Source organism: Harpia harpyja, chromosome 5 (genome assembly GCF_026419915.1).
Source record: "Harpia harpyja isolate bHarHar1 chromosome 5, bHarHar1 primary haplotype, whole genome shotgun sequence".
In the NCBI taxonomy this organism is placed as follows: domain Eukaryota; kingdom Metazoa; phylum Chordata; class Aves; order Accipitriformes; family Accipitridae; genus Harpia; species Harpia harpyja.
The window spans coordinates 78,886,240-78,911,131 of record NC_068944.1 but is presented as its reverse complement, the minus strand read 5'-3'; the positions used below and the strand labels follow the sequence as shown (position 1 = coordinate 78,911,131).

The 24,892-nt window shown below is 65.8% G+C and overlaps 5 protein-coding genes and 1 long non-coding RNA gene across 7 annotated transcripts in view; 1 reads left to right on the top strand and 5 right to left on the bottom strand.

Annotated features, from left to right (window-relative positions):
- DGAT1 (diacylglycerol O-acyltransferase 1) overlaps window positions 1-1,001 on the bottom strand; it is a 78,828-nt gene extending 77,827 nt beyond the window's left edge. The window contains exons 1-3 of the mRNA XM_052786820.1: window positions 991-1,001; window positions 576-875; window positions 4-333 (exon numbers count right to left, since the gene is read on the bottom strand). Coding sequence (XP_052642780.1) covers window positions 4-333; window positions 576-875; window positions 991-1,001 — 641 coding nt within the window. The remainder of the gene's footprint in view (window positions 1-3; window positions 334-575; window positions 876-990) is intronic.
- Window positions 1,002-2,866: 1,865 nt separating this feature from the next.
- VPS28 (VPS28 subunit of ESCRT-I) lies at window positions 2,867-4,901 on the top strand. Of its 2 annotated transcripts, XM_052788288.1 has the most exons (9): window positions 2,867-2,983; window positions 3,127-3,155; window positions 3,246-3,283; window positions 3,792-3,881; window positions 3,955-4,060; window positions 4,148-4,249; window positions 4,342-4,395; window positions 4,491-4,582; window positions 4,670-4,901. In XM_052788288.1, the coding sequence occupies exons 1-9, from the start codon at window positions 2,947-2,949 to the stop codon at window positions 4,785-4,787; spliced, it is 666 nt and encodes a 221-aa protein (XP_052644248.1). In that variant the 5' UTR covers window positions 2,867-2,946; the 3' UTR covers window positions 4,788-4,901. The 2 variants fall into 2 exon arrangements, with proteins under 2 accessions (XP_052644248.1, XP_052644249.1); XM_052788289.1 differs by lacking the exons at window positions 2,867-2,983; window positions 3,246-3,283 and having other exon boundaries at window positions 3,133-3,155.
- A 53-nt stretch (window positions 4,902-4,954) lies between these two features.
- Window positions 4,955-13,756, bottom strand: TONSL (tonsoku like, DNA repair protein). Its single transcript, XM_052788287.1, is given in 26 exon segments — window positions 4,955-5,213; window positions 5,289-5,422; window positions 5,633-5,706; window positions 5,811-5,983; window positions 6,057-6,198; window positions 7,119-7,346; window positions 7,348-7,427; window positions 7,690-7,768; window positions 7,848-7,998; window positions 8,128-8,839; window positions 8,946-9,069; window positions 9,178-9,341; window positions 9,419-9,491; window positions 9,614-9,703; window positions 9,858-9,922; window positions 10,028-10,208; window positions 10,298-10,423; window positions 11,024-11,176; window positions 11,252-11,397; window positions 11,616-11,730; window positions 11,831-12,002; window positions 12,085-12,214; window positions 12,301-12,499; window positions 12,573-12,715; window positions 12,820-12,915; window positions 13,697-13,756. Coding segments are annotated over 26 exon segments (3,975 nt in total). The 5' UTR covers window positions 13,728-13,756; the 3' UTR covers window positions 4,955-5,019.
- Window positions 13,757-16,418: 2,662 nt separating this feature from the next.
- ZFTRAF1 (zinc finger TRAF-type containing 1) lies at window positions 16,419-24,662 on the bottom strand. The gene is made up of 4 exons (XM_052788194.1): window positions 24,261-24,662; window positions 20,344-20,582; window positions 19,412-19,623; window positions 16,419-16,911 (listed from the first exon to the last, which is right to left on the bottom strand). The coding sequence occupies exons 1-4, from the start codon at window positions 24,594-24,596 to the stop codon at window positions 16,520-16,522; spliced, it is 1,179 nt and encodes a 392-aa protein (XP_052644154.1). The 5' UTR covers window positions 24,597-24,662; the 3' UTR covers window positions 16,419-16,519.
- Window positions 18,127-19,405, bottom strand: LOC128142252 (uncharacterized). The gene is made up of 2 exons (XR_008235326.1): window positions 18,961-19,405; window positions 18,127-18,455 (listed from the first exon to the last, which is right to left on the bottom strand). It is a non-coding gene; the product is annotated as an uncharacterized LOC128142252 (long non-coding RNA).
- Window positions 20,589-23,488, bottom strand: LOC128142251 (uncharacterized). Its single transcript, XM_052788195.1, has 2 exons — window positions 22,314-23,488; window positions 20,589-22,189 (listed from the first exon to the last, which is right to left on the bottom strand). The coding sequence occupies exons 1-2, from the start codon at window positions 22,320-22,322 to the stop codon at window positions 21,518-21,520; spliced, it is 681 nt and encodes a 226-aa protein (XP_052644155.1). The 5' UTR covers window positions 22,323-23,488; the 3' UTR covers window positions 20,589-21,517.
- Window positions 24,663-24,892: the final 230 nt, after the last annotated feature.

The following is a 24,892-nucleotide window of genomic DNA, read 5'->3' as shown; positions in this document are numbered from 1 at the left end:
AACCCAGGACCGCATCTGCCTTCGCCGCCGCCCGGCACGCCGCTTGTCGTCCGCCGAGACCCCCGGGGTCCTTCTCCGCAAGGCGGCTCCCCGGCCAGCCGGTTCCCAGCCCACCCCGGGCTCCGGGGCTCCGACCTCGTCTTTGTCTTCGTTAGCCGTCGTACAGCTCTCGCTCGCCGGTCCGGGTCTCTCCGGAAGACAGCTCGCCCATCTGACGCGTCCGCCCGGTTGACGTCGTCGGCGTGGCTCGGCACCGCGGTCCTCGATCTCCCCAAAAGCTTCACCGCAGAAGCCGGCCCGGCTCCGAGGGCGAGGGGGCTGCCGTGCTGTGGCCTGGGGCGGGCACAGGGAGGACAACCTCCCCTCTTCCTCCTCCTCCTCCTCCGGGCAAGGCTTTCATTCGCCCACCGAGCCCTGGAAGACCTCACGGACATGCGCCAACCAAACACAGCTAAGAACTAATTAACCAGGATTTGCTTAAGCCAGGTCTAAGTCTCTTAAGCCAGGTCTAAGTCTCTTAAGCCAGCTCTAAATCTTTTAAGACAGGTCTAAGTCTCTCCTTTCTGCCCCAACACCCACGCCTCGACAGCGCCGTGTGACGCAGAGGTCCAAACAGCGGCAGGGTGCGAGGGATGGACGGACGGACGGGCAGCGTGACAGCAGGACGCTCTCCTGCCGGGGACGAAGGACAGCTTTCCTCGGCGCCAACAGCACGAGTCCCGGCGCTGGGCGGCCACCGCGAACCCACCGGGGTGCTTGGGTGGGTGTGAAAGGGGGTCACGAGGCCGTTTCTTTGCGTGGCGACGCGGCAGAGCGTCTCGGGGATTTTCCTCTTCGTTTTTGCATTTCTTCTTATGTTTAACCCCGTGATTTTCCTAAGCGGAAGACGCTCAAGATTTCAGAAATCCCTGTATCCTGGTAGCGCCTAAAGTCACCAGCCGGCAGCCTCGACCCCGGACTCGAATCGCAATCTGGTGTTAGACCGCAAACCGATCCGTCATCTACCGAATTTGGGAGCCCTGAGGACGTAGAGCCGCAGTCGTTAACCCCCGTTTCGGAGGTAACCAGAAGAACTCGACGGCGTTTCTCAGCTCCACCAGAATAAACGGACACCTGGAAGGCTGCTGCCGCCCCCGGGAAGCCGCGAGGAGCCGGCGCTCGGGGCGGGATGGCTGTCGGCCGTGGCACCGGCACCCGCCGGAGCTGCCAGGCTGCGCCGGGCACGGCTGATTTCCAGGCTCACCGTAACCACGGGGTCGGGCGGGTAACCGAAAACCGGATTCCTTCGCCGACCCGCACGCCTGGAGCACGTACCGGCGTAGGAGCGCGGTGACGAAAAACCAAACGTCTTGACGTCACCTCGACGTCACCTCGGCGCTGGGAACCCTCGGAAACGCCGACGGGTTTTCCCGGAGTTTCTTTCTTTCCCGTATTTCCCGCGGCTGTCCCTTTCCTAGGAACGACCGGCACCGCCTCGCTTACCAGCACAGGACCAAACCCGCCGTGAACCCCGCGACCCCCAGAGCCCGTCCCGGCGCACGCCCGGCGCTTTACGGCCTCGCGGCAAAGGTCAAAGCGCTTCGCCCGGCTCGGGAGCTCTCTCGCCCGTTACCTTTACCCCGGCGCGGCGAGCCAACGCCGATCGCCCGGCCTTGACCCCTCCTGCTATCGGCGGGTTTACGGCCGCCCACGGGCCGCGTCAGCTGCCACCTCGCGCGCTCCTTGCCCCGCCAGCGAGGCCGGCCGGGGACAGCGCCCTCCTCTTCCTCCTCCTCCTCCTCCTCCTCTTCCATTTCCAGCCGGCTGTCGCCTTCCTTCGGAAAGCCGCCTTCCTGCAGGGCTGCAGCGCCGACGACGCCTGCCTGCAGGGCTGCCTCCCCTGCCGGCGGCGCCGATGCCTGCCTGCAACACCTGCGCGTAACCGCAACGCCCACGCCTGCCTGCAACGCCCACGCCCAACCGCAACACCCACGCCTGCCTGCAGCACCCATGCCCAACCACGACACCCACACCTAACCGCAACACTCACGCCTGCCTGCGGTGCCGATGCCTGCCTGCAACGCCCACGCCTAACCACGACGCCGATGCCTGCCTGCGATGCTGATGCTGCCTCCAACGCTGACACCTGCCTGCAGTGCAGATACCTGCCTGCCACCCTGACGCCTGCCTGCAACGCCGCCGCCTGCTGCAACACCGATGCCTGCTGCAATCCCTGCACCTAACCGCAACGCCGCCGCCTGCCTGCAACGCCGCCGCCTGCTGCAACACCAATGCCTGCTGCAATGCCTGCACCTAACCGCAACGCCGCCGCCTGCTGCAACACCGATGCCTGCTGCAATGCCTGCACCTAACCGCAACGCCGCCGCCTGCTGCAACACCGATGCCTGCTGCAATGCCTGCACCTAACCGCAACGCCGCCGCCTGCTGCAACACCGATGCCTGCTGCAATGCCTGCACCTAACCGCAACGCCGCCGCCTGCTGCAACACCGACGCCTGCGGCAATGCCTGCACCTAACCGCAACGCCGCCGCCCGCTGCAGCGCTGCCCCCACCAGCGAAGCCCCGCGGGGCAGCGCACCCCCCCCGCCCGGCAGGACCCCCCCAGACCCGGGGAGGGGGGCGGGTAGCGGCCCTTCCCGCCAAAACCGGCGCCTTTTCCCGCCAAAAAGCGGCGCCTTTTCCCGCCCGAACCTCTAGCCCCTCCCCTCCCGCCTTTCGCCCCCGCCCCGGGCGGTGTTCAACCGCGCAGGCGCGACCAGCCGAGCGCCGGAGCATCGAACCGCCGCCATTTTGCGGAAGAGCGGCGGGGCCACCGGGACGGGGGAAGGGGAACGCAGACCCCTCCGGTCGCGGTCGGACGGGGGGGGGACGGGACGGGACGGGACACCCACCCACCCACCCACGACACCCCCAGACCCCTCCGGGTGAAGCGGGGGCCCCGGCGGGATGTTTCACGGCATCGCGGGCCCGCCCGGGATGGGAGGTGAGAGCAGGCCCCGCTCCGCAGGCCCTTGGGGGGGGGGGTCAGGGTTATGGGGGGGGGGGATTCGGGGTTAACGGGGGGTTCTCGGTGTTTCCCAGCCCCCGTCTAAACGCTGCCCCCCCCCCCCCTTTTTTTCTTTGCAGCCCCCGGGAACAAGCCGGAGCTGTACGAGGTGAGTGGGGCCGCTGAGCCCCCCCCAAAACCCGGGGCTGAGCCCCCCAAAACCCGGGGCTGAGCCCCCCCCCCCCCTTGTTCCCGGCAGGAGGTGAAGCTCTACAAGACCGCACGGGAGAGGGAGAAGTGAGTCCGGTCCCAGCCCTGTCCCTGCACCCGGGGGGGGCACACACACACACACACACCCCCCCCCCCGTGATGGCGGGCAGGAGCCCCTGCCCCGCAGAGGAAGGTGGTCCGGGACGCGGCTGTCCATCGCCGTCTCCCCTTCTCCATCGCCGTCCTTCCTGGAACCTCTCTCTCCTCCGCGGTCCCCCGTTCTCCCATCGTGGTCCTTTTCTCTCCCATCACGGTCCCCGTATCTCCGTCACGGTCCCCTTATCTCCGTCGTGGTCCCTCTTGGGACACTGCTCTCCACTGCGGTCCCCTTCTTTCCATTGTGGTCCCCTCTTCTCCGTCGCCATCCTTCCTGGGACACCGTTGTCCATCACCATCCCCTCTTTTCCATCGCAGTCCTTCCTGGGACACTGCTCTCCACCGTGGCCCCCCATTCTCCATCGCAGTCCCCCTCTTCTCCGTCGCGGTCCCCCTCTTGGGACACAGCTCTCCACCACGGTCCCGGTTGCGGTTACAGGTACGACAACATGGCCGAGCTCTTCGCGGTGGTGAAGACGCTGCAGGCTCTGGAGAAAGCCTACATCAAGGACTGCGTCTCTCCTAACGAGTAAGTTCGAGGGTCCGTCGTGTTCCTGCGGGAGGGGACGAGCCCGTCCCCTCCCTGCCCCGTCCCCCCGCAGGTACACGGCTGCCTGCTCCCGCCTCCTGGTCCAGTTCAAAGCCGCCCTCAAGCAAGTGCAGGGCTCCGAGATCAGCTCCATCGACGACTTCTGCCGCAAGTTCCGGGTGAGCCGAGGCGATGCCGGTACTCTCGGCGGGTGCCGGGGCTTCGCGGGCGCCGGTCGCGGCGCTCACGGCGTCGTCTCCCCGCAGCTCGACTGCCCCTTGGCCATGGAGAGGATCAAGGAGGACCGGCCCATCACCATCAAGGACGACAAGGGCAACCTCAACCGCTGCATCGCCGATATCGTCTCCGTACGGTGCCGGGGGGTTGCCGGGGCTCGGCTTCGGTGGTTTGGGGAGGGTGGGAAGGGTCGTGGTTGAGCCGAACGCTCCTTCCCTCCCAGCTCTTCATCACGGTGATGGATAAGCTGCGCCTGGAGATCCGAGCCATGGACGAGGTAGGGTACCGCCGCTCGGCCGTGTGCCGCCGCGGCGCCCGGAGTCCCAGTTTGGCAACACCGGCGCGGCGGCTCACCCCCAATTCTCTCCCCAGATCCAGCCAGACCTACGGGAGCTGATGGAGACGATGAACCGCATGAGCCACCTGCCCCCCGACTTCGAGGGGAGGCAGAAAGTCAACCAATGGTGAGTGCCAGGCTGCCGGCACCGTTACCGGCACCGTTTTTGGGGTGCCGGCGTGCCGCTGACGCAGCCCCCCCCGCCTTCTCCCAGGCTCCAGACGCTCAGCGGGATGTCGGCGTCGGATGAGCTGGACGATTCCCAGGTCCGGCAGATGTTGTTCGACCTGGAATCTGCCTACAACGCCTTCAACCGCTTCCTCCACTCCTGAGCCATCCGGCACGTGCCGGCACCGCCGCTCCCCCCCGGTTTGAGCCTCCCAGTCCCCTCCCAGTCCTTACTGGCGTTAAGAGGAAGTCGAGGACAATAAACCCCTCATCCCTCACACCTGCCTCGCGAGCGCCGGTGACGCCGGGACCCCAAAAAGCACCAGCCACGTTCATAAATACGGTGTGTAATGGCCACGCCGATTAAAACCACAAGGCGCCGGCGATGCCGGCGCTTTAGAGGCTCTTACAGAAGAGCTTACGGTGCCGCGCGACGGCGCCGAGCGCTGTGCCGGCAGGACCGCGCCAGGCTTTGCCGGCATTTTGCTGGTCGCTGCGGCTGACGTGCCGACCGCAGAGCCGGAGATCCCGGATCTTGCCGGCGGTTCTGGCCCAGGTCGCGTCGTCCAGCGGACCCTCCACGGAACAGCCTGGGAGGGAGGAAGGGGCTGCCGTTAGGTCCCCGGGGGCTGCCCACCCCGTTCCTGCCTGCGCCGTCGCCATACCTGCCAGACTGAGGAACTGGAGCCCCTGGCTCCTCTCTTCCAGGGCGGAAAGCAGCGTCCGCAGCCCCGCGGCGCTGATCCCGGGATTGGCCGAGAAATCCAGGGAAACCAGCGCTGGGCAAGCGGGGAGGCACCTGCGGGTGGGGGAAAGATGGCGAGGGGGTCCCCTCCTTGTCCCCAGGGGGGTCTCCTCCATTCCCGGTGTCCCCGCCACACCGTGTTCCCGTGCCGGAGCCGGCGTGGGGGTCTCCCTTGGGAGACGGAGGATGATCCTGCTGCCAGGACCCCCCCCCCCCCCCAATCTATCTGTCACCCCCAGACGTCCCCTTTATCTGTCCCCTGACCTGGCCACCTCCAGGACGTCGCTGTCACCCAGGCGGTTCCCGGAGAACGTGAGGTGGCTCAGAACGCAGCCCTCCTGCGGGAAAGGCACGCCAGTGTCGGCACAGCCCCGGCCGGCACCTCCTGGGGAGCGGGTGTCCCCCCCGCCCCGCGCCGCGTCCCCTCGGGGACCGCTCTCACCTGCGCCAGGTACCTGCCGAGGGTCCTGGTGAGGGGCCGCGGTCCCGGCCCGGCGACGGAGCCCAGCTCCAACCGGCCGAGGCTGCGGCACGGCAAGCCGCCGAGGAGCCGCTCCAGCCCCGCCGTCCCCAGGGCGTTGTAGGACAGAGCCAAGGTCTGCAGCCGCGCGGCCCCTGGGAGCGAACGCCGGCGCGGTTAGAACCGCCCGGTACCCGGCGCTGCCGGCGCGGTGCCGCGGCCTCTTACCCTCGAGGGCGAAGGTGTCGGTGAAGCCGCAGGCCTGCAGCCGCAGCGTGGTGAGCGCCGGGCAGGACTGCAGGAGCAGGGCCAGCGGCCGGCAGCCGGCGTCGCCCAGCGGGTTCAGGCTTAGGTCCAGCTCCTCCAGGCTCTGCCGGGACGGGTGGTGGCAGACGAGAGGTTTAGGGGACAAAGCGATTTGTTTAGGGGACAAAGAAGCAGTTTAGGGGATGGGCAAAGGGTTTAAGAAACAGACATGAGAGATGTGGACGACAAAGGAGAGATTTGGGGGACAGAGGAGAGGTTTGGGGGACAGAGGAAGGGTTTGGGGGACAGAGAAGTGATTTAGGGGACAAAGAAGCGGTTTAGGGGACGGGCAAAGGGTTTAAGAAAGACATGAGAGATGTGGACAACACAGGAGAGATTTGGGGGACAGAGGAGAGGTTTGGGGGACAGAGAAGTGATTTAGGGGACAAAGAAGCGGTTTAGGGGACAAAGCAGCGGTTTAGGGGATGGGCAAAGGGTTTAAGAAAGGCATGAGAGATGTGGATGACAAAGGATAGATTTGGGGGACAGGAGAGGTTTGGGGGACAGAGAAGAGGTTTAGGGGATGGGCAAAGGGTTTAAGAAACAGACATGAGAGGTGTGGACGACACAGGAGAGATTTGGGGGACAGACAAGGAAGTTGGGGGACAGAGGAAGGGTTTGGGGGACAGAGAAGTGATTTAGGGGATGGGCAAAGGGTTTAAGAAACAGACATGAAAGATGTGGACGACACAGGAGAGATTTGGGGGACAGACAAGGAAGTTGGGGGACAGAGAAGGCGTTTGGGGAACAGAGGCAAGAGGTTTAGGGGACGAAGGGAAGGTTGGGGGGGACAGATTATGTCGACATAGGAACAAGAGGTTTAGGGGGGAACAGACGAGAGATTTGGGGGACAAAGGTGAGATTTGGGGGGGGACCGTCTGGGCACCCCACACCGTGACACCCCGCTCAGCCAGGCAAAGCCAGCACCGGGACTCCCGGGGACAGAGCCGGGGCTCCCACCGCCGTCCCCCCCCCCAGCCCTACCTGGAAGGCGCCGGCAGCGCCGGGATGCCGGGGCAGGAGCTGCCGCAGCCCCTGGGCGCCGAGACGGTTCCCGGCCAGGTCGAGGAGGGTGAGGGCAGGCAGGGTGGCCAAGGTGGCCAGCAGGTCGCCGGCCATGGCGTCCGGCAATCCGCAGCCGCGCAGCCGGAGCTGCCGCAGCGGCGCTTGCAGCTTGAGGGCCCGCAGCAGCGGGGGGAGGTGGGGGGGGGCGCAGGGCCAGGCCCCCCTCGACCCCCAGCCCCGGGCTCTGCTCCTGCAGCTCCGTCACCTTCAGCAGCAGCGGGTGAGGTTCTGCCGGGGGGGTGGGGGGGGTGGAAGGTGTCGGTGGCTTTTGGTGGCCCTGGAGACCACCCCCCCCCCTCCTTGGGGAGCCCCGAGCCCCCTCGGGGACCCCCTAATCCTGCCGACGGCCCCGCAGCGGCCACGGACACGTGTTTCCCCCCCCCCCCCAGCGCGGGGACCCCCAACCGGTGGGGACGGTCCCCGAGGGGACCGGGGAGAGGCCGGGGGTCCTTGCCCACCACCCGGGGAGGGGACGCGGGGGGGTCCTTACCCACCGCCAGGCTCTGGCAAGCCCTGCGGTACCGCTCGGCCAGGGGCGGCAGGTCCCAGCACTGCACCTCCGCCAGCACCTGCAACGCCGGAGCCGTCACCACCGGCACCGCCGGCATCGCCGGCGATGCCCGGCACGGGGCTGGGCTCGGCGCTCACCTCCTCGTTGCTCTGCAGGACGTCCCCTACCAGGTCCTGGGGGGCCAGGAGAGCCCCCTCTTTCTTGAGGGTGAGCCGCGGCAGCAGCCCGCAGGTTTGGTAATACCGCTCGGCCGCCCGCTCCGCCAGCCAGCTCACGGCACGGCTCTCGCTGCCGCGACGGCAGGACCGGGGAAGGGGAGGGGGGCGGTCATCGGCGAGCGCTGCCGCCCGCCACGGGGGTCCCGAAGGGGACGTGGAGGGGAGGGCGTCCCAAAGAGGAGGGGGACAAAGCTCCTACCTCTGGGGCACGGGAATGAGGAAGACGTTGTCCTGGACCCGGACCCGCACGCGGAGGGCAGGCAGCGGCGCAGGCAGCGGCGCAGGCAACGGCGCAGGCAGGCAGGGGGGGCTTCCCTCGTCCTCAGCCTCATCGGGGAGGGGGGTCCCGGCCGCCTCGGGGGGCCGGCGTTCCCGGGAGCGCCCCAGCGGGATCCTTTCCACCAGGCGGGTGAGCCGGCTCTGCACGCTCCGGCGACGCCGGGGCTGGTGCCGGCTCGGAGCGGGGACCCCATTGTCGCTCTCCGGCCCTGTGCTGTCCCCCGAAGCGGTCGCCGGTTCCTGGGGTTCCCGGCGTGGCCGCTTACGGCCCCCCCGGGACTCCCCAAGGTCGTCCTCCAGCCAGTCCTCCTCTTCCAGGTACTGCTCAGCTGGGATGAGGGCCGGCCGCGGTGCCGGTTGCCGGCACGCCGTCTCGGTGCTGCCACCAAGAAGGGATTTGGCACTGCCCAGACCCCGGATGGCGGCTTCGTACTCAGCCGGCTCCGGCCCCGGCCCCGTTCCCTCCTGCCTGCCGAGCCCCAACACCCGCTGCCGCTTCTTCGCCGGCCTCAGCGGTGACATGTCGCCATCGTCCGGCTCTGCCGCCGGCGGGGAGCGCGGCTGCGGGATTTGGCGCTCGGAAAGTTCGGCGTCGAACAGCGGCGAGTCCTGGGAGAGCTGCGGCGGGGCTGCTGGCGGGGGGGGGACGACACACACCGGCACCCTCAGCCTACCGCAGACCCCCCCAAAAAAAGCAGAGGGGAACGGGGGTGCCAGCGTCGCCGCGCCGCATCCCACCTCGTCCTGCCGCCGTCTCCTTGAGCAGGCGCTCGGCCGCCCGGCATCGCTGCCGCGTCTCCTGGTCCAGCTCCTTGCTGTAAGTGCTCGCCCACTCCTCCAGCGTCCCCAACGGCGTCAGGCCCTACGGGGAGGAGGTGGGGGGGGGAACGGGACACAAGGCTCTCCCAGTGCGTCCCCCCCAGCCCCATATTGGGGTTCCCCCCCGCCTCCCCGATCCCGGCAAGCTCACCCTGGCGTTCCTGGCCGTCACCGAAGCTCCGCGCCGCACCAGCAGCTCGGCCACCTCGAAATGGCCGCAGCTGAGAGCGTCGTGCAGGGGGGTGATGCCCTCGCAGCCCGGCCCCCCGGGGTCGTCCAACGCCGCCCCGCGGTCCAGCAGCAGCCGGACGATCTCTGGGGGACGGGAGGAGACGGCGGTGAGGATGGGAGGGGGCTCTGCCTGCACCCCCGTCCCCCCCCCTCCAACTCACCCAGGTGCCCGTGGTTGCAAGCCTCGTGCAGCGGCGTCCAGCCGCAGTAATCGCGGGGGTTCAGGGGGTGGCCCTAGAAAAGAGGAGGGGGACACACACCAGTTACGCTGCCCCCCCCACACTCCAAAACCACCCGTGGGTCCCACGGGACCCCCCCTCGCGGCGTGGGGGATCCCCCCCGGTCCCCTCGCCCACCTGCCTGAGGAAGAGCTGGACGCGGCGCAGGTCGCCCTCGATGCAGGCGCGGTGCAGGGGGGTCTCGCCCCGCTCGTTCCGCCGGTTCCACTGCCGGCACAGGGAGGGGGGACACGATGGGGACCCCCGGGGATGCACCCCGACACCTGGGGGACCCCCCCCACCCCTCTTTGGGGGTGTTGGAGGAAGGGGGAGACCCCCCTACCCCTCTTGGCGGGTGTCGGGGAGACCCGGCATCTCTCACCTTGCTGATCCGCCGGCGCCCGGGGACACTCTTACTGTAGCCATCGAGTTCATCTTCCTCCCCCTCTGGAAGAAACCCCCCCCCCGCCGTGAGGGAGACCCCCCCCGTGAAGGAGAGCCCCCCTGCAGGGACACTACCAGGGACCCCCGCACCCCCCAGAGCCCCCTCACCGCTCTCCGACAGCTCCAGCTCGCTCTCGTCCTGAGCCTCACTGCTCTCCGGTTCTTCCTCCTCCTCCTCCTCCTCCTCAGCAGAGCCCCCCAGGCCCCCCAGCCGGGCCATGGTGCCGGCGGCAGCTTCGGTGTCACCGTCCCGCAGCTGCAGCGAGTGGAGATGCCGCAGGATCTGCCGCTGGGGAGGAAGAAGAGGGAGGAAGGTCAGCCCCCAGCCCAAAGAGGGACCCAGGGGGGGTCCCCATCCCCGTTCCGCCCCCCCCTCACCTGCAGCCGGGGGTCTCCGGCCGCCTCCGCTCGCTCCAGCGCGGTTTGGAAGCAGGGATGGAGCTCGGCGTGGGGTTCACCCGCCTCTTCCATGGCCAGCGCGATGTTCAGCCACGTCTTTCCCTCCTGGGCACCACTGGGAGTCAGTGCCCGGCCCCGAGGACGTGGCGGGGGGGCCACGCTGAGCCACGGACACCCCCCCAGGGGACACGGGGGTCCCCACACTGAGCTATAGACCCTGCCCGGGGGGCAGCCCCCAGTCCCACACCCTCCCAGGGGAGACAAGGGCACATTGCACCACGGGTCCCCACAGCTGCCGTGCCCCCCCCCCCAGCTGAGGGACCCGGGGAGCCCCCCCAGGGCCCCAATAAGTCCCCCCAGCAACTGATGACCCCCCACAGGGACCCAAGGAGCCCCTCTAAGGACCCAGGGAACACCCCAAGGACCCGGGGAACCCCCCCCAGGAACCTGATGAATCCTCCCAGCACCCAAGGAGCCCCCCCAGGGACCCGATGACACCCCCCAGGGACTCAGGGAGCCTCCCCAGGGACCCGATAAGTCCCCCAGGGTCCCGGGGATTCCCTCAAGGACCCAAGGAGCACCCCCAGGTATTCAGGAAAATCCCCTAAGGACCTGGGGAGCCCCCCCAGGGAGCCCCTCAGAGCCCCAAGAAACCCCCCAGGGACCCAAAGAGACCCCCCCCACCCCCCCCAGGCCCCAGCTCGCCTCCAGCGCGTTGCCCCGGTGCAGAGCCAGCTCCTGCCGGTAATGGTGGACGGCTCGCGCGTGATCCCTCAAGTCCCCAAAGGTGGTGGCCAGCGAGACGTGGATGACGGCCAGTTCCCCCGCCGGCCTCTGCAGCGCCTGGGCGAAGCTCAGCTGCCCCCGGGGACCCCCCCATCAGTGGGGACGAACCCCCGGGACCCCCCCAAACCCTTCCCCGTCCCTGCTCACCTGCCTCTGGTAGTACTCCACAGCCCGGCGGTAGTCCCCGTGCTTGGAGAAGGCGTCCCCCAGCTGCTCGCAGAGGGCCAGGGCGGCCGGCGGGTCACTAGCCGCTGCCTCCTCCAGAGCCTCCTGCAGCCGCGTCACCTTGGTGGCTGCGGGGATGGCCATCAGGGCAGGCCGGGGACACCCAGAGGCCTTGGGGGGCTCGGTGACCCCTCAAGTGTCACCCGGGGACTCGTCTGTGTCCTCCCAGCCCTGACCCGCAGCAGCACAGAAGGGGATGGGGGGGGACAGCGGAGGGCTGGGAGGGGTTTGGCAGCCCCCCGGACCGTCGTCCCTTCCCCTGGGGACGCCGCCGTCGCCGGCTCACCGTAGCGGAGGTTGGAGCGGATGAGGTCTCGCTGCCAGGGTTGCCGCGAGCCCAGCACGTAGGCTTGTTTCAGCGAGCGCTTGGCGGCCGCGAAGTCACCCAAACTCAGCAGGACCTGGGCGACCGCGAGGACACCCGTCAGAGGGACGCCAAAACCCCAGGGGAACGCGGGGAGGGGTCCGGAGCCGCCCCCAACCCCCTTCCCCAGCCCCCACCTGGGCCGTGCTGCCGCAGCATTCGCTCTCCATCCCCTTCTCCTTCATCTTGCGGGCGCAATCACGCGCCCGGGCCAGGCAGCGCAGAGCCCCGGAGTGTTCGCCCTCCCGCAGGTGGATGTTCCCCAGGTTGAAGTAAGCGCGGTAGAGATCTTCGTAAAGCCGTCCCTGCCTGCAAACGGAACCGCCGTCGCTGCCGGATTCCCCCCTGAACCCGCTGCCGGATGGCTCCTACCCGCCCCGACGGTCTTTACTCGGAGAGGAAGATGCTTTTCTTGATGTAGTGGTCGCACTTGGCTGGTTCCTTCAGGCTGTCGTAGACCAAACCCAAATTGAGGTAGAGCCGGGTCCTCATCTCCGTCAGCTCCCGGTTCGGCACGGCTCCTGGTGAAAAAAACGGCGGCTCCGGGAGCTGACGAAGCTCCCCCGGGACCGAGACGTCCCTCTGAGACCGCCCGGCGCAGCCTCACCTTCCAGTTTCTCCTCCACGATAGCCAGGCTGGTGCGGAAAGCCCGTTCGGCCTCGCGCAACGCCGGCACCGCCGCCTCCTCCCCCGGCGAGCGGCTGTCGGCGATGAACATGTACGTCCGGCCGATGGTGGCCCAGGCTCGTTGTTGTTCCGTGTCGTCCGAGAGGGACCGGGCCAGCTCCAGGTGCTGGTGTTGGTGCTGGGGGGAAGGGGAGAAGCCTGAGTCCCTCCTCTCCCCCTGCAGACCCCCCCCCCGAGGACTGGAACCCCACCTTCAGCGCCGCCTCGTAGTTCTCCAGCTCAGCCAGGCGCTCGCCGATCTTGCGGTGAGCCACGGCGCAGCCGATGCTGTCCCCGGCTCCCTCCAGCAGCTGCAGCTCCTGCCGATGTTCCTCCAGAGCCTCCTCGTAGCGTCCTGCCGGCGATCGTGATGGGGGGGGGGGCTGTCAGAGGGACGGGGGGGGGGTCTTCCCGCGTAGCCCCATTGTGGGGGCGGAGGCCGGAGCCACGAGGACGCACCATGGCTTGCCAAAATCTCGCCGAGCTGGTTACAAACCGCAGCCTCTTCCACCAGGCTCCCGCTACGCTGGGCTTTCTCCTTTGCCTTCTGCAGCTCTGTGGGGTGAGCGGCCGGGGGGGGGGGAGGAGGCTCAGCCTGGTAAGACACCCCCCCCCCTCCCCGGCACCTACATGTACCCCAACGTGGCCCTGGGGTGGTGGGGACCCCCCCTCCCCCCCAAACCAGCCTGGGCCCAGCACAGGGCCCTCCCGGGGGGGGGTGGGTGTGTCGTGGCACCGGGGGGGGGGACGGGACCCAAGGTGGGGGCATTGAGGAGCTGGGGGGGGTGGGAAGGAGCCCAGGGAGGGGTGAAGGAACCGCGGGGGGGGTGAAGGAGCCCGGGGAGGGGTGAGGAAACTGGGGGGGGAGGGGAAGGAGCCTGGGGGGTGGAAGGAGCCCGGGGGGGGGGGTGAGGGGAGCTGGAGGGGAGGGTAAGGGAGCCCGGGGGGGGTGTGAAGGAGGCCGGGGGGGGGTGTAAGGGAGCCGGGGGGGGGGCAGTGAGGGAGCCCGGGGGGGATGGGGGGATGAGGGAGCTGGGGGGGGGTTAAAGGAGCCCGGGGGGGATGTGAGGGAATCGGGGGGGGGGTGTAAGGGAGCCCGGGGGGGTGTGAAAGAGCCCGGGGGGGGGGGGGGTTAAAGGAGCCCGGGGGGGGTGTGAGGGAACCGGGGGGGGGGTGTAAGGGAGCCCGGGGGGTGAGGGGGCAGAGGGGCCGCCTGAGGAGGCCCGGGCGAGCCCGAGGGCTGCGAAGGGCCGGGCCCGGGGGGAAGCTCGGGGGTGCCCCGGGCCGAGGGAGGCCGGGGGGGGGCTCCGAGGCCCCGCGTAGGCCCCGCACTCACGGCGGATCTCCCGCGCCCGCTCCGCGCTCATCCCCCGCCGCCGCCTCCGAACCCGCCGCCCAGCCCCTAGCCCCGGGCGCTCCCATTGGACCGCGCTCCGCCCCCTCTACGCCAATCCGCGTGGGGAAAGGAGGGAGGTGGCCGCTCCCATTGGCCGGAGCGCGGGAGCAGAACCCGCCTCCCGGGGCGGGGACGACGGCTCAGCCTATCCCGCGGGCCGGCCGCGGGGGGTGCTGGGAAGTGTGGCGGCCCGGCCGCGGAGTATGCTGGGAAGTGTGTCGGCCCGGCCGCGGGGGATGCTGGGAAGTGTGGCGGCCCGGCCTCCCCTGGCCAGTGACCCCAGTGCCCCCCAGTCACGGCCTGCTGGCCTAGTAGCTCCCCAGTGCCCCCCAGTGCCCCCAGCCCAGCGCTCCCAGTAGCCTCCAGTGGCTCCCAGTGCTTCCCAGTACCTTCAGCCCACTGGTCACAGTGGCTCCCAGTATCCCAGCTACACTCAGGCCAGTGTCCCCCACCCCAGCCCTGCCACCATGCCGCCCAGTGCTCCCAGTACCCCCAGTCTGATGTCCCGGTTCAGCCTCACTGGTGCTCCCAGTACCCCCAGTGCACCTCCACAGCTCCCAGTACTCCCTGTACCACTCCCCCCCCATACAACCCTGCAGCCCAGGGCTGTCCAGTTTCTCCAGTATTACTCCAAAACCTCCCAATAACCCCAGTAACACCCAGCATCCCCCATACACCCAACCCAGTGACCCCAGTTTCCCCAGTAACCCCCAGCCCAGTGCCCCTGGTTTCCCCAGTACGCCCCTCACACCCAGGTGTTTCCTCAGTAACCCCCAGCCCAGTGCCTCCCAGTTTCACCAGTATGCCCCTCACACCCAGGTGTTTCCTCAGTAACCCCCAGCCCAGTGCCTCCCAGTTTCCCCAGTATGCCCCTCACCCCCAGGTGTTTCCTCAGTAACCCCCAGCCCAGTGCCTCCCAGTTTCCCCAGTATGCCACTCACACCCAGCCCAGTTTCCCCAGTAACCCCCAGCTGCCCCCTCCACCCATCACTAATTATCGCAGACCAGAGCTAATTGGGGGGGGGGCACCCCAAAAGGGAGGGGAGAGCCCCTCGTTAAGTAACGAGGCACCCAACGAGCGGGGGTAAAGCCCACCCAGCCCCCGGGTGCAGGATCAGGCCCAGGTGGGTGCTGGTCTCCCCAAATGGGGTGGAGGGGGGTGACGCTTCCTCCCCCCTCCCCGCACCAATTTAATGCATTAAAAATTATTCTCACACCCTAAAATTGCTGAATTACTAATGAGGGGGGAGCCGGGCTCTTCCAATTGCACAAACCCCTCAAAGTTTGGTTAAAAAACAAAACACCACCACGCTCTCAAATTTTGATTGAAAAAAAAAAAAGAAAAAACCCTCAAATTTTGGTTAAAAAATAAAATCAAACCCCACCGACGCCCTCAAATTTTAGTTAAAACCCCAAACAACAAAACACCACACCCTCAAATTTTGGTTAAAAAATAGACACAACCCTCAAGTTTTGGTTAAAAAAAAGAAACCACCCTCAAATTTTCGTTAAAAAAACCAAACCAAAACACCACATCCTCAAATTTTGGTAAAAACAACCCACAAATCTCAATTTTTCGTTAAAAAAATACCATCAAATTTTGGCTAAAAGAGAAAACCCCAACAAAACACCACACCATCAAATTTTGGTTAAAAAAATCCAAACCACAAAACAGCACACCCTCAAATTTTAGTTAAGAAAAAAACACCCTGAAAATTTGGTTAAAAAAACCCCCACCCTCAAATTTTGGTTAAAGAAAAAAACAAACCAAAACACCACAGCCTCAAGTTTTGGTTAAAAAAAACCAAGCCTCATGTTTTGGTCAAAAAAAAAATAAGAAAAACCACCCCACCATCAAGTTTTGGTTAAAAAAACCCCCTACCCTCAAATTCTGGTAAAAAACCTCCACAACCCTCAAATTTGGGTAAAAAAACCACCCTCGAGTTTTGGTTAAAAAAAAACCCAAACCAAAACACCAAACCTTCAAATTTTGGTTAAAAACAACAACAACAAAATCTCAAATTTTGGTAAAAAAAAACCCCAAAACACCACCACAACCATCCTCAAATTTTGGTTAAAAGAGACAACCATTGAATTTTGGTTAAAAAAAACCCAAACAAAGAACCACACCCTCAAATTTTGGTTAAAAAAAAAAAAACCAAACAAACCACCAACTCAAATTTTGGTAAAAGACCAAAACACAACTCAAATTTTGGTTAAACGCCTCCCCCCGACCCCCCCCAATTCCGGTTAAAGCGCCAGGCGAAGGGACCGGCAGAGCCGCACGGGGCCGGTTTGGTGCCGAGGTCGTAACCGCGGGGCAGGGGGCGGGAGCGTGACCCCGGTGGGGTCTCAGCCATTGGCGAAGCTTCCAAACCCCCCCCAAATAATTGGAAAATTCCCCATTTTTTTTATTCTAATAGTAAAACAGCCGGAGTTCTGACCCGCTGTACAGAACGCTGCCAAGCCCCGCCGCCGCCCCCTCCCCAAAATCACCCCCCTCCCCGTGCCGCCGGCGAGGAGACCCCCCCCGACTGTCACCGTCGCGGAAGGAGAAGACGCGGTCGCCGCCGTCGCATGCAGATCGCTCGGAATTTTGCGGGTTTCGCTCCTTTCTTGTCGTCGTCGTTGTTTTTGGCTTTTTGTTTTGTCAACCCCCTTCCCCCCCCCCCCCCCGCCCCGGCTTTCAAACTCCTTTTGGCGAAATCCCGGCGGTGACGAGGTGGCGGGGGGAGGGTCCGACGGTTGGGTGTTCTCCAGTCTTTATTTTTGGATCTGAAATATAAAAAGCCGCAGGTTGATGTTCTTAGCCGCCAGCAGTTTGTTACACTCCACCGAATCGACGATGGGCAGCGCCATGTAATCCGTCTCGTTGTTCTCGTTGCTGAAGACAAAATGGTAGATGACGGGGTGGATTTTGACGTCGTCGTAGGGGCCCTCCAGGAGGAGGAAGGAGCATTCCATGGGGGAATTGATTTTGCTTTTCAGGATGAGCTGGAAGGAGAGGGTGCGCTTGCAGGAGAGGTTGGGGTTCCGCTCCGAGTCGTTCACCCGCGCCTTCAGCACCCACGTTTGGTTGAGGACGGTCAGGCGCGGCGTCTCGTAGTACAGCCGGGTGATGAAGTCGTCGGTGCGGTAAGGGCGGAACTGCACCTCTGGAAAACACAAGAAGGGCGAGAGCGAGGTCAGGCGAGACCGACCGCCGGCTCCCTCCTCGCCGCCGGCGCCGAGAGCCGCCGCTGGGGATGGAACCCAAGCGCCGCGATTAAACCTCACGAGCCGGCGCAGCCGGGCCGAGGGACGCGACCCGCCTACGGCCGTTCGGTGACGAGAGGGGCAGCTCCCGGCCACCGCCTGCCAAAAGGCTTTACCGGCGTTCGACGGCGTGCCGGCAACCGCCACCGCCTACCAAAAGGCTTTACCGGCGTTCGACGGCGTGCCGGCAACCGCCACCGCCTGCCAAAAGGCTTTACCGGCGTTCGACGGCGTGCCGGCAACCGCCACTGCCTGCCAAAAGGCTTTACCGGCGTCCAGTGGCGTGCCAGCAATTGCCACCGGCTGCCGAAAGGCTTTACCGGCACTCCGTGGCGTGCTGGCAACCTCCACCAACTGCCAAAAGGCTTTACCAGCGTTTGACAGCGTGCCAGCAACCGCCACCGACTGCCAAAAGGCTTTACCGGCATCTGACAACGTGCTGGCAATGCCACTGGCTGCCAAGAAGCTTTACAACCATCCGACGGCGTGCCAGCAATTGCCACCAGCTGCCCAGGGGCTTTACCAGCGTTCTACAGCGTGCTGGCAATTGCCACTGGCTGCCAAAAGGCTTTACCAGCAACTGACGGCATGCCAGCAAGCGCCAGCAGCTGCCAAAAGGCTTTACCGGAGATCTATGGTGTGCCGGCAACCACCACCGGCTGCCAAAAGGCTTTACCAGCATCCTGGGATGTGGCAGCAACTGCCACGGGATGCCAAAAGGCTTTACCAGTGTCTGACAACGTGCTGGTAACACCAACCAGCTGCTGAAAGGCTTTACCAGCGTCCTACAGTGTGCCAGCAACCAGCACTGACTGCCGAAAGGCTTTACCAGCATCCTATGACGTGCCAGCAACTGCCGAAAGGCTTTACCAGCATCTGACAATGTGCCGGCAACCACCACCGGCTCACCAAAGGCTTTACCAGCGTCCTCCGTTGTACCGGCAACTGCCACCAGCTGCCAAAAGGCTTTACCAGCGTCCGACAACATGCCAGCGACCGTCACCAGCTGCCAAATGGCTTTACCAGCGTCCGACAACATGCCGGCAACCGCCACTGGCCGCCAAAAGGCTTTACCAGCTTTCGACGGCGCGGCAGGACAGACAGACAGGACATGGTTCAGTAGCAAGGCATAATTTATTGGGATTAGGCGTACAAACTGGCGAGCGAGGCCGCCAGGCGCGGTGAAGCATCACCGTGGGGCACAAAGCCCGGTGACACATCCCGGAGGCTGCCGGCACAGGTACACGGTACCGAGACGCTCCCAGCTCGGTGCCGGGGGGTTTAGGGAGGAGACGGGCGCTTGCGGTCTCAGCGTAGGGACCGTGGGCTCGCCGAGCACAACCACGAGCGCAAGGGATGGCACGGTGCCCTTCGCCCGCACTTACACCGTCGTCGGCGCTTCCAGGAGAAAGAGAGGGAGAGGAGAGGGCCCGGCCGGTAAAACCTGGACAGAGGAGGGGGATCAGTTATTCCAGCCACGCCACATTCCCATCGCCGGGCTTCGCCACCGCTGCCGCAGCCCAGCACCACGGCGTCTCGGCGTTGAGCTGCCCAGCTTTACCGGGGCTGAGCCCCGGCACGGGGGACGCGAGGTCTGGAGCGTGGCTGGGCTGCCACAGCCCGAGCTCCCGGCACAGCCCGGCTGCCAACAAGCCTGGGCCGCTCTCACCGCATCCCCGATCGCATCCGTGCCAGCGATGCCGGAGCCCGATCGCATCCGTGCCAGCGATGCCGGAGCGAGCGAGACATACAACCGGCACCGGGAGGGCACGGCACCGGTGCCTCGGCCCTTGGCCGAGGGGAAAATCCTTCCTCGCTCCAGCCCCGATTCGCTGTTTCCCTCTTGGGTTAATTTGCCTCCCGGTGTTTAAAGCCAAAACCGGTCTTAGGCAGCGAGCGGTTCTAGGCCCGGTTTTAACATCGATGCACCAAGAACAGATTCAGCTTACCTGCTTTCGCAGCTTAAACGGGGCTTTTCACACCCATTATCAGCCAAGTCCCGCTCTGCCTTGCTGCAAACACAACTGCCGCGGCACCGGCAGCTTTCCGGCGGGTGGGAGAGGGGTTCGGTAAAACCCCTCGGCAAAGCAAGAACGGCGGGAAGGCGACGGCGAGGTGGGGGGGTGAAGCGTCACCAGTGCTTCTCCAGAACTTTACAAAACGTCACAGGGAATGTCATTTATGGTTTTGGTTTTCAAGTCTCATCGCTTGGCTCGCGGTCGAGGACGGAGGCTCGAGCCGAAACGCTGCCACGTACTCGACAAAGCCCTTCGCTGCTACCAAATCAATCGCCGCGCGAGATAAAACCAGGTTTCGGCAGCACAGAAACAGCGTCGGCGCCAGAGGAGACGCGGCAGAAGGGACGGGAAGCCGCCGCTGCCGTCCCGAGCGAGCCATTACCTGTGTAGCCGATCTTCTCGAAGCTGAGCAGGCTGAAGATGCTGTTATATAGCTGCATTTCTTTTTTCCTCGTTTGGTCCATTTCGTCTAAAATCTCCATCAGCTCGTTGCCGGTTTTGGTGGGGTGGGTGCATTCGGCTTCGTGCACCGTCAGCTCGTGGTAGGGACCCTGCCACGGGCACCCGATCCGCTTGTATTTGCACTGGGTCACCCTGGGGGGTGGGGAGGGAGAAAATAAGCATGAATATTCACCGGATCGGGACGCCACGCAGAAAACAAGGCGGATCCGGCCACCCCGGCACCGGGAAGGGCAGCGAGGATGGCAGGGATGCACAGAGGCTCGCTCCTGCTGCCGCCCGGCTCCTCCGGGTGAATTTGGATCCAGCAGCCCCGGGTGAGATGGGAGCAAGACCGGGAAGTCCGGGAGACCCGTTTCACACCCCGTGGAAAACCATCGGGTAGCGCCGGCGCCGCAGCCGGAGCGTGATGGGTTCCCACGGGATGCTGGCAGCTGCCGACCGGGCACGGCGGCACGCGGATGCCGTTGGCGAGGGAGCGGGGCTCTGCCACACGCCGAAGCAGCACCACGTCCTCTCCCAAACCACCGTCACCTCCCAAGGGAGGCAGGACACAGCCGGTGGGATTTTGGGGGCAGGAGCACCCCGTGCCGGGAGCTGGAGAGGGCACAGGGCGCTGCTGAGCGCCGACGGCTTCGCGTCGATGCCAGAGCCGGCACTGGCGGTGCGGGCGAGCCAGGGAAACCCTCCTGCCCGCAGCGCCCCAATTGTGGGGGCTCACCGCCGTGCGAGCCCCGGCTTCACCGGGAACCCCCGCTCCAGGCAGCGAGGTTTCCCAAACCGGGCACGTCTCTGTGCCGGACCGGCAATGCCGGCAGCTCCGGCACTCTGCCGAAGGGAAGCGAAGCTCTTTACCTGTCCTGGCACTCCTCTTTCTGGTGCCTCTCCAGGAGGGATCGGGGGAATTGCTGCATGCAGAAGCCACACTCGGAGGGCAGCTCGCTGACGGCTTTTTCCACAGCCAGGTTTCGGCAGCACAGGCTCTTACTGATCTCGCAGCGGCAATTTGGGCAAGTCGCTTGTTCCTCCTTCAGCCGAGCGTCTGCCAGGAGGTGGATGAAGCAGCCGGCGCACATCAGGTGCCCGTTGGTGCACTGTGGAAGAGGAGAAATAAAGCATCAGACTCCCGCGGGATCCAGCACGGGGGAAACCGAGTCACACGAAGGCAAGTAAAGCGAATTTGGACCCGTCGGTGCCGGAGAAAGACACTTTGCTGTCCCCGCTCCTCCCGAAAAACCACCCCGGCACACGGCTCCCTCCAGCCGGCCGAGCCCCTGCGCCGGCTGCCAGCATTTCTGCAAAGCTGGAGGCCGGGCAGAGCAGGCAGGGGCTCCGGCCTCGACCAGCGCCTGCCGGCTCTCGCGCTGGCCCAGACACGTCCCATCCGACGCGTCGCTTCTGTAATTAGGACTGACCTCGTTTGCCTCTCACGGGAGGGGAAGGGAAAGGCTTCATCCCAGCTTCCCTCCTCCTCCCCTGGTTTCCATCCATCCCATGGGAATCCAATTCCCCGTGTCTGGAAGGGGGGTGTAAGCTGCCCCTCCAACCCCACGGGACTCAGGATAACCAAAAACAGCTGGGGAGAGGGGAACGGAGCCCCCCCAGCGCCTCCCACCGTGGGGAATGAGGGGAATTACACCAAAATGGAGGTGGGGGGGGGGAAGCTTCCCCTGTTCCCTGTATCCCCCAGCTCCATGGGATCCCAGAGGCCAGAACGTTCCCCAGCTGCCAGGTTAGCGCCGACAGGTTTGGAAGAGTCGAGAGCCCGCTGTTAAACCAGCGGGATCAGCACAAAACCCCGGAGCCCGCCGAGGGAGACTGGGGAAGACCCATCGACGCAGACAAACCCACCGGCAAAGCGATGGGAACCGGCTCCCAGGGCTCGGATTGCCGGGATGGGACTCAGGTCCCGCACGCAGAGGACAAGTTCCGGAGCCAAAGGTGGCATCCGGATTCCCAGAGGAGCGGTTTTCCCTCTCTACATCAAGAAATCTCTGGGGTTTAGGGCAAAAATCAGTTTAAGATGCATTTACACCAGCTGCCGAGCCGTGCCGGGTGAGACCCTCGAGGAGGGGAAGAAGATACGGCACCACGCGAGCCAGGATGCTTCGTGGCAGCCCCCGTCCAAAGCGAGCGGCATCGGAGGAGATTCCAGCAGCGCTTCAGGCACCGGAGCGATCCCAATCCGCTCCTCCATCCGTCCCGAAAACCAGAGGGAAAGAGCAGCCCCCGAGAGCAAAGAGCCAGCGCCGTATTTCTGGAGTTTGCCGCAAGGCGATGCCGTCTTCGTCGCTGCGGGTGGTCCGGGTAAAAGCATCGCCCATAAAACGCCCGGCGGAGCGGGTGACGGTACCACCAAATCCATCGGGAGCTGCCGGAGGGGGTCAGGAGGCAGACAGCAACCAGGCCGGATGCTTTTCCATCGTCTCTGGTGACAGCAGGGATCATTCAAGGGACACGTGGCTGTTCCCGACGGATGTGAAAGCTCTTGCCGGCAGCTTCGGGCTCCCGCGGTGAAAATCCTTCCCTCAAATCCGGTGGGAGGCCGGAACGCTCTGGGCTGGAATGCCGTCACCTCCAGGACGAGCTCCACGACCGGCCAGGCAGAGCCGGCAGCTTTCCAGCCCAGCTGGGACACCGTAGCGGGGTCCAGCCTGTCCCGGGGTGGGGGGGTGTCACCCCCCAAATTCCAGCAAGATTCCTGCCGGTGGGATGACCGGGAGTTCGTTAAACATCTCCCTGGGAGCGCTGGGAAAAGCTTTAATCCTCAGCTGGGATGGGAAAGGCCTGACCCTGCCGCAGGGATTAGTGCCCGATCTGCTTACCCAGGACATCCATTGTTCCGGCTCCAAAAGGTTTTGGATTTTCCCTCCTGCCGGGCCCGGAGGGCGACAGCCGGGCCTTAAACCGGCCCCGCCGTGATTGCTGCCGAAGCACGGTTACGAGACGAGGGTCCCGGCTCCAAAATACCTGCGATGGCTTCGGGACGAGCACCGGCACGCGTCCGGCTAAAAATCCCTTACGGTTTAGGCTCGGCACGGTCCCGGTGAGCCGCCGGCTTCCCCCGCGGTGCCTCGCCGCTGTCGTGCTAAAAATACCGGCAAGCGAGCCAAAACAAGAGGCGAACGCCAGCTGAGCGCTCCCACAACCGCGGCGGTGACGGTGACGGCTCCTCCTCGGTGCGAGCGTGTAATTACAGCCGCTCGTTAGCGCTTCGGCCCTGACGAACCCACCCGACGGTGGGAAGGCCCTGGCACAGCCACGCTGCCGGCCGACGCCGCGGTCGCTCCCGGTTTTAATTACATCCCTGGCAAAGCCCTCGTCATAAATAATTAAACAGGGGGACGAGTGACCGCAGGAGCGAGGAGGAAGAGGAGGCCGTGACGAAGGACGCAGCCCCCCCCGCCGGGCACACGGAGCCGGTTTGGCAACCGCCGGCACCGGATCGGTGGGGATCTCTCACCAGGTGCGGCTCCGACGAGGTTTTAATGCTCTTATTCGTCACCGTTGAGGGGATCCCCCCCTCCCGGAGCCAGCGGCCATCTTACAGCACCCACCCCCCCCCCCGCCAAAATTAACCCCCCCAAATAAAGCAGGGGGGAGTCCCCCCAAGCTCTGCCACCACCGTCACCGGCTGCGCCAGTGGCGGATATTCTTAGCATGTGACTGGCAAAGTGTAAGATCACCGAGGGGATGACCTTTGCGTCCAGGCTCTGCCGCTGCCGAAATCGTGCGCCAACCGGCACGCCGCCGGGAGAGCACCGAGCAGCCGTGCCGGCGGCTCTGCCATCACCGCAGGGCTGCCGACGGGTCGGCGTGCCGCGAAATGGATGCTGGCCGGAGGGAAACACGCCGGCACCTTTACGTAACCGGCAGCTCCGCTCCGGTGAGCGCCGGTGGTGCCCGTCCCGCTCCCTGCCGGGACCCCCTGCTCTGGGCAGGGGAGTCTCTCGGGGTGGCACAAACTGGGATAAACTGGGGTGGGGGGGGGTGGGGTTGAACCCAGCTCCCCCCTTGGGGTCGGTGGGGAGAGGCTGGGGGGGGTGGGGGGAAGGCCAAGCGGTGGGTGCTGGGGTTCCTGGGGGTTGGGGGGGCTTTGGTGCCAGTGGGGGGGGGCTCAGGGAGCTGGTGTGGGGGGGGTCAGGAGCCCTCAGAGATGGGTGCAGGGGGGGGGACCCTGGGGTCCCTAAAGGAGAAGGGGACCCTAAAGTCCCCAAGCGGGGTGCGGGGGGGGGAGCACCTGAACCCCCAGTGAGCGGCAGAGGGTGGGGGGGCCTCAGGGGAGAGCCCCCAGCAGGGTGGGTGCCCAAGGGGACTGGGGGGGGGGGGGGCTCAGTAGCCCCCAGAGGAAAGCAGCTGGGGTGGGGGTTCCCTGAGACCATGGGGTGACAGGGTCTGGTGGGGGGGGGTCCCTCTGGTTTGGGGGGAGGGAGGGCGGGGGGGGGGACCCAATGCCCCAGCTTGGGGGGGGGTGTCCCCTGTTTTGAAGAGGGGGCAGGGCGATTCAACGCCCTGGTTTGGGGGAGGTACCCCCTGGTTTGGGGACGGGGGGGGGTCCAGTGCCCTGGCTGGAAGCCCCCACCGGGGGGTGGGGGGGTGTGTGTGTGTGTGTGTGTGCAGGGCCCTGGGGGGGGGTCTGGGACACAAGGGGAGGGGAGGGGGGTGTCAGTGACCGCCGGGGAGGCCCCGGGGGTGGGGGGGGTGGCCGATGAAGGGTCAAGACGGCCCCACGGGGGGGTCGGCGGCCGCCGTGGGGGGGGTCCCGGCCGTACCTGGTAGACCGAGGCCTTGGGCAGGTCGAGGCAGACGGTGCAGCAGAGCACGGAGTAGAGCCGCTCCTCCAGCTTCACGCTGCCCGCCGCCCCCTCGGGCCCACCCGTCCCCGTCCCCGCCGCCCTTAACCGTTTCTTGGGCGGCGCGTCGGGGTCGGCTCCCGCCTCGCCGTGAGGCCGGGCCCCGCCGAGAAGGGAACCCGCCTCTTCGGCGCCGCCCGCTTCGCCCGGGCCACCCGTCGCGGCCGCCGCAGCGGGACCGGGGAGGACCGCGGAAGGGGCGGAGGGGGCGGCCGGGCCCCCGCCGGCCTCACGATCCTCCGCCCCGGACATCATCGCCGCCGCCGCCGCCTCACCCCGCCGCCACCGCCGCCGCCATCTTGGCCGCCCCGCCGCCCTCCTCCCTCCATACGTCCAAGTCCCGCCCTCCCGGCCCGTCAGGGTCACGGCCAATCGCCGCCCGCGGGAGGCGGTGCGCGGCGTGCGAGCCGACCAATGAGAGGACGAGGCGACGCTCGGCGCCGCGCCCCCTGCCGGGCCTGGAATCGCGAACTTCAACGCCGGCCCCGAGACGGGGGGGGCGGGGCCGGGCGGGACGTCAGAGCGGGAGCGGGCCAATGGGCGAGGGGGCG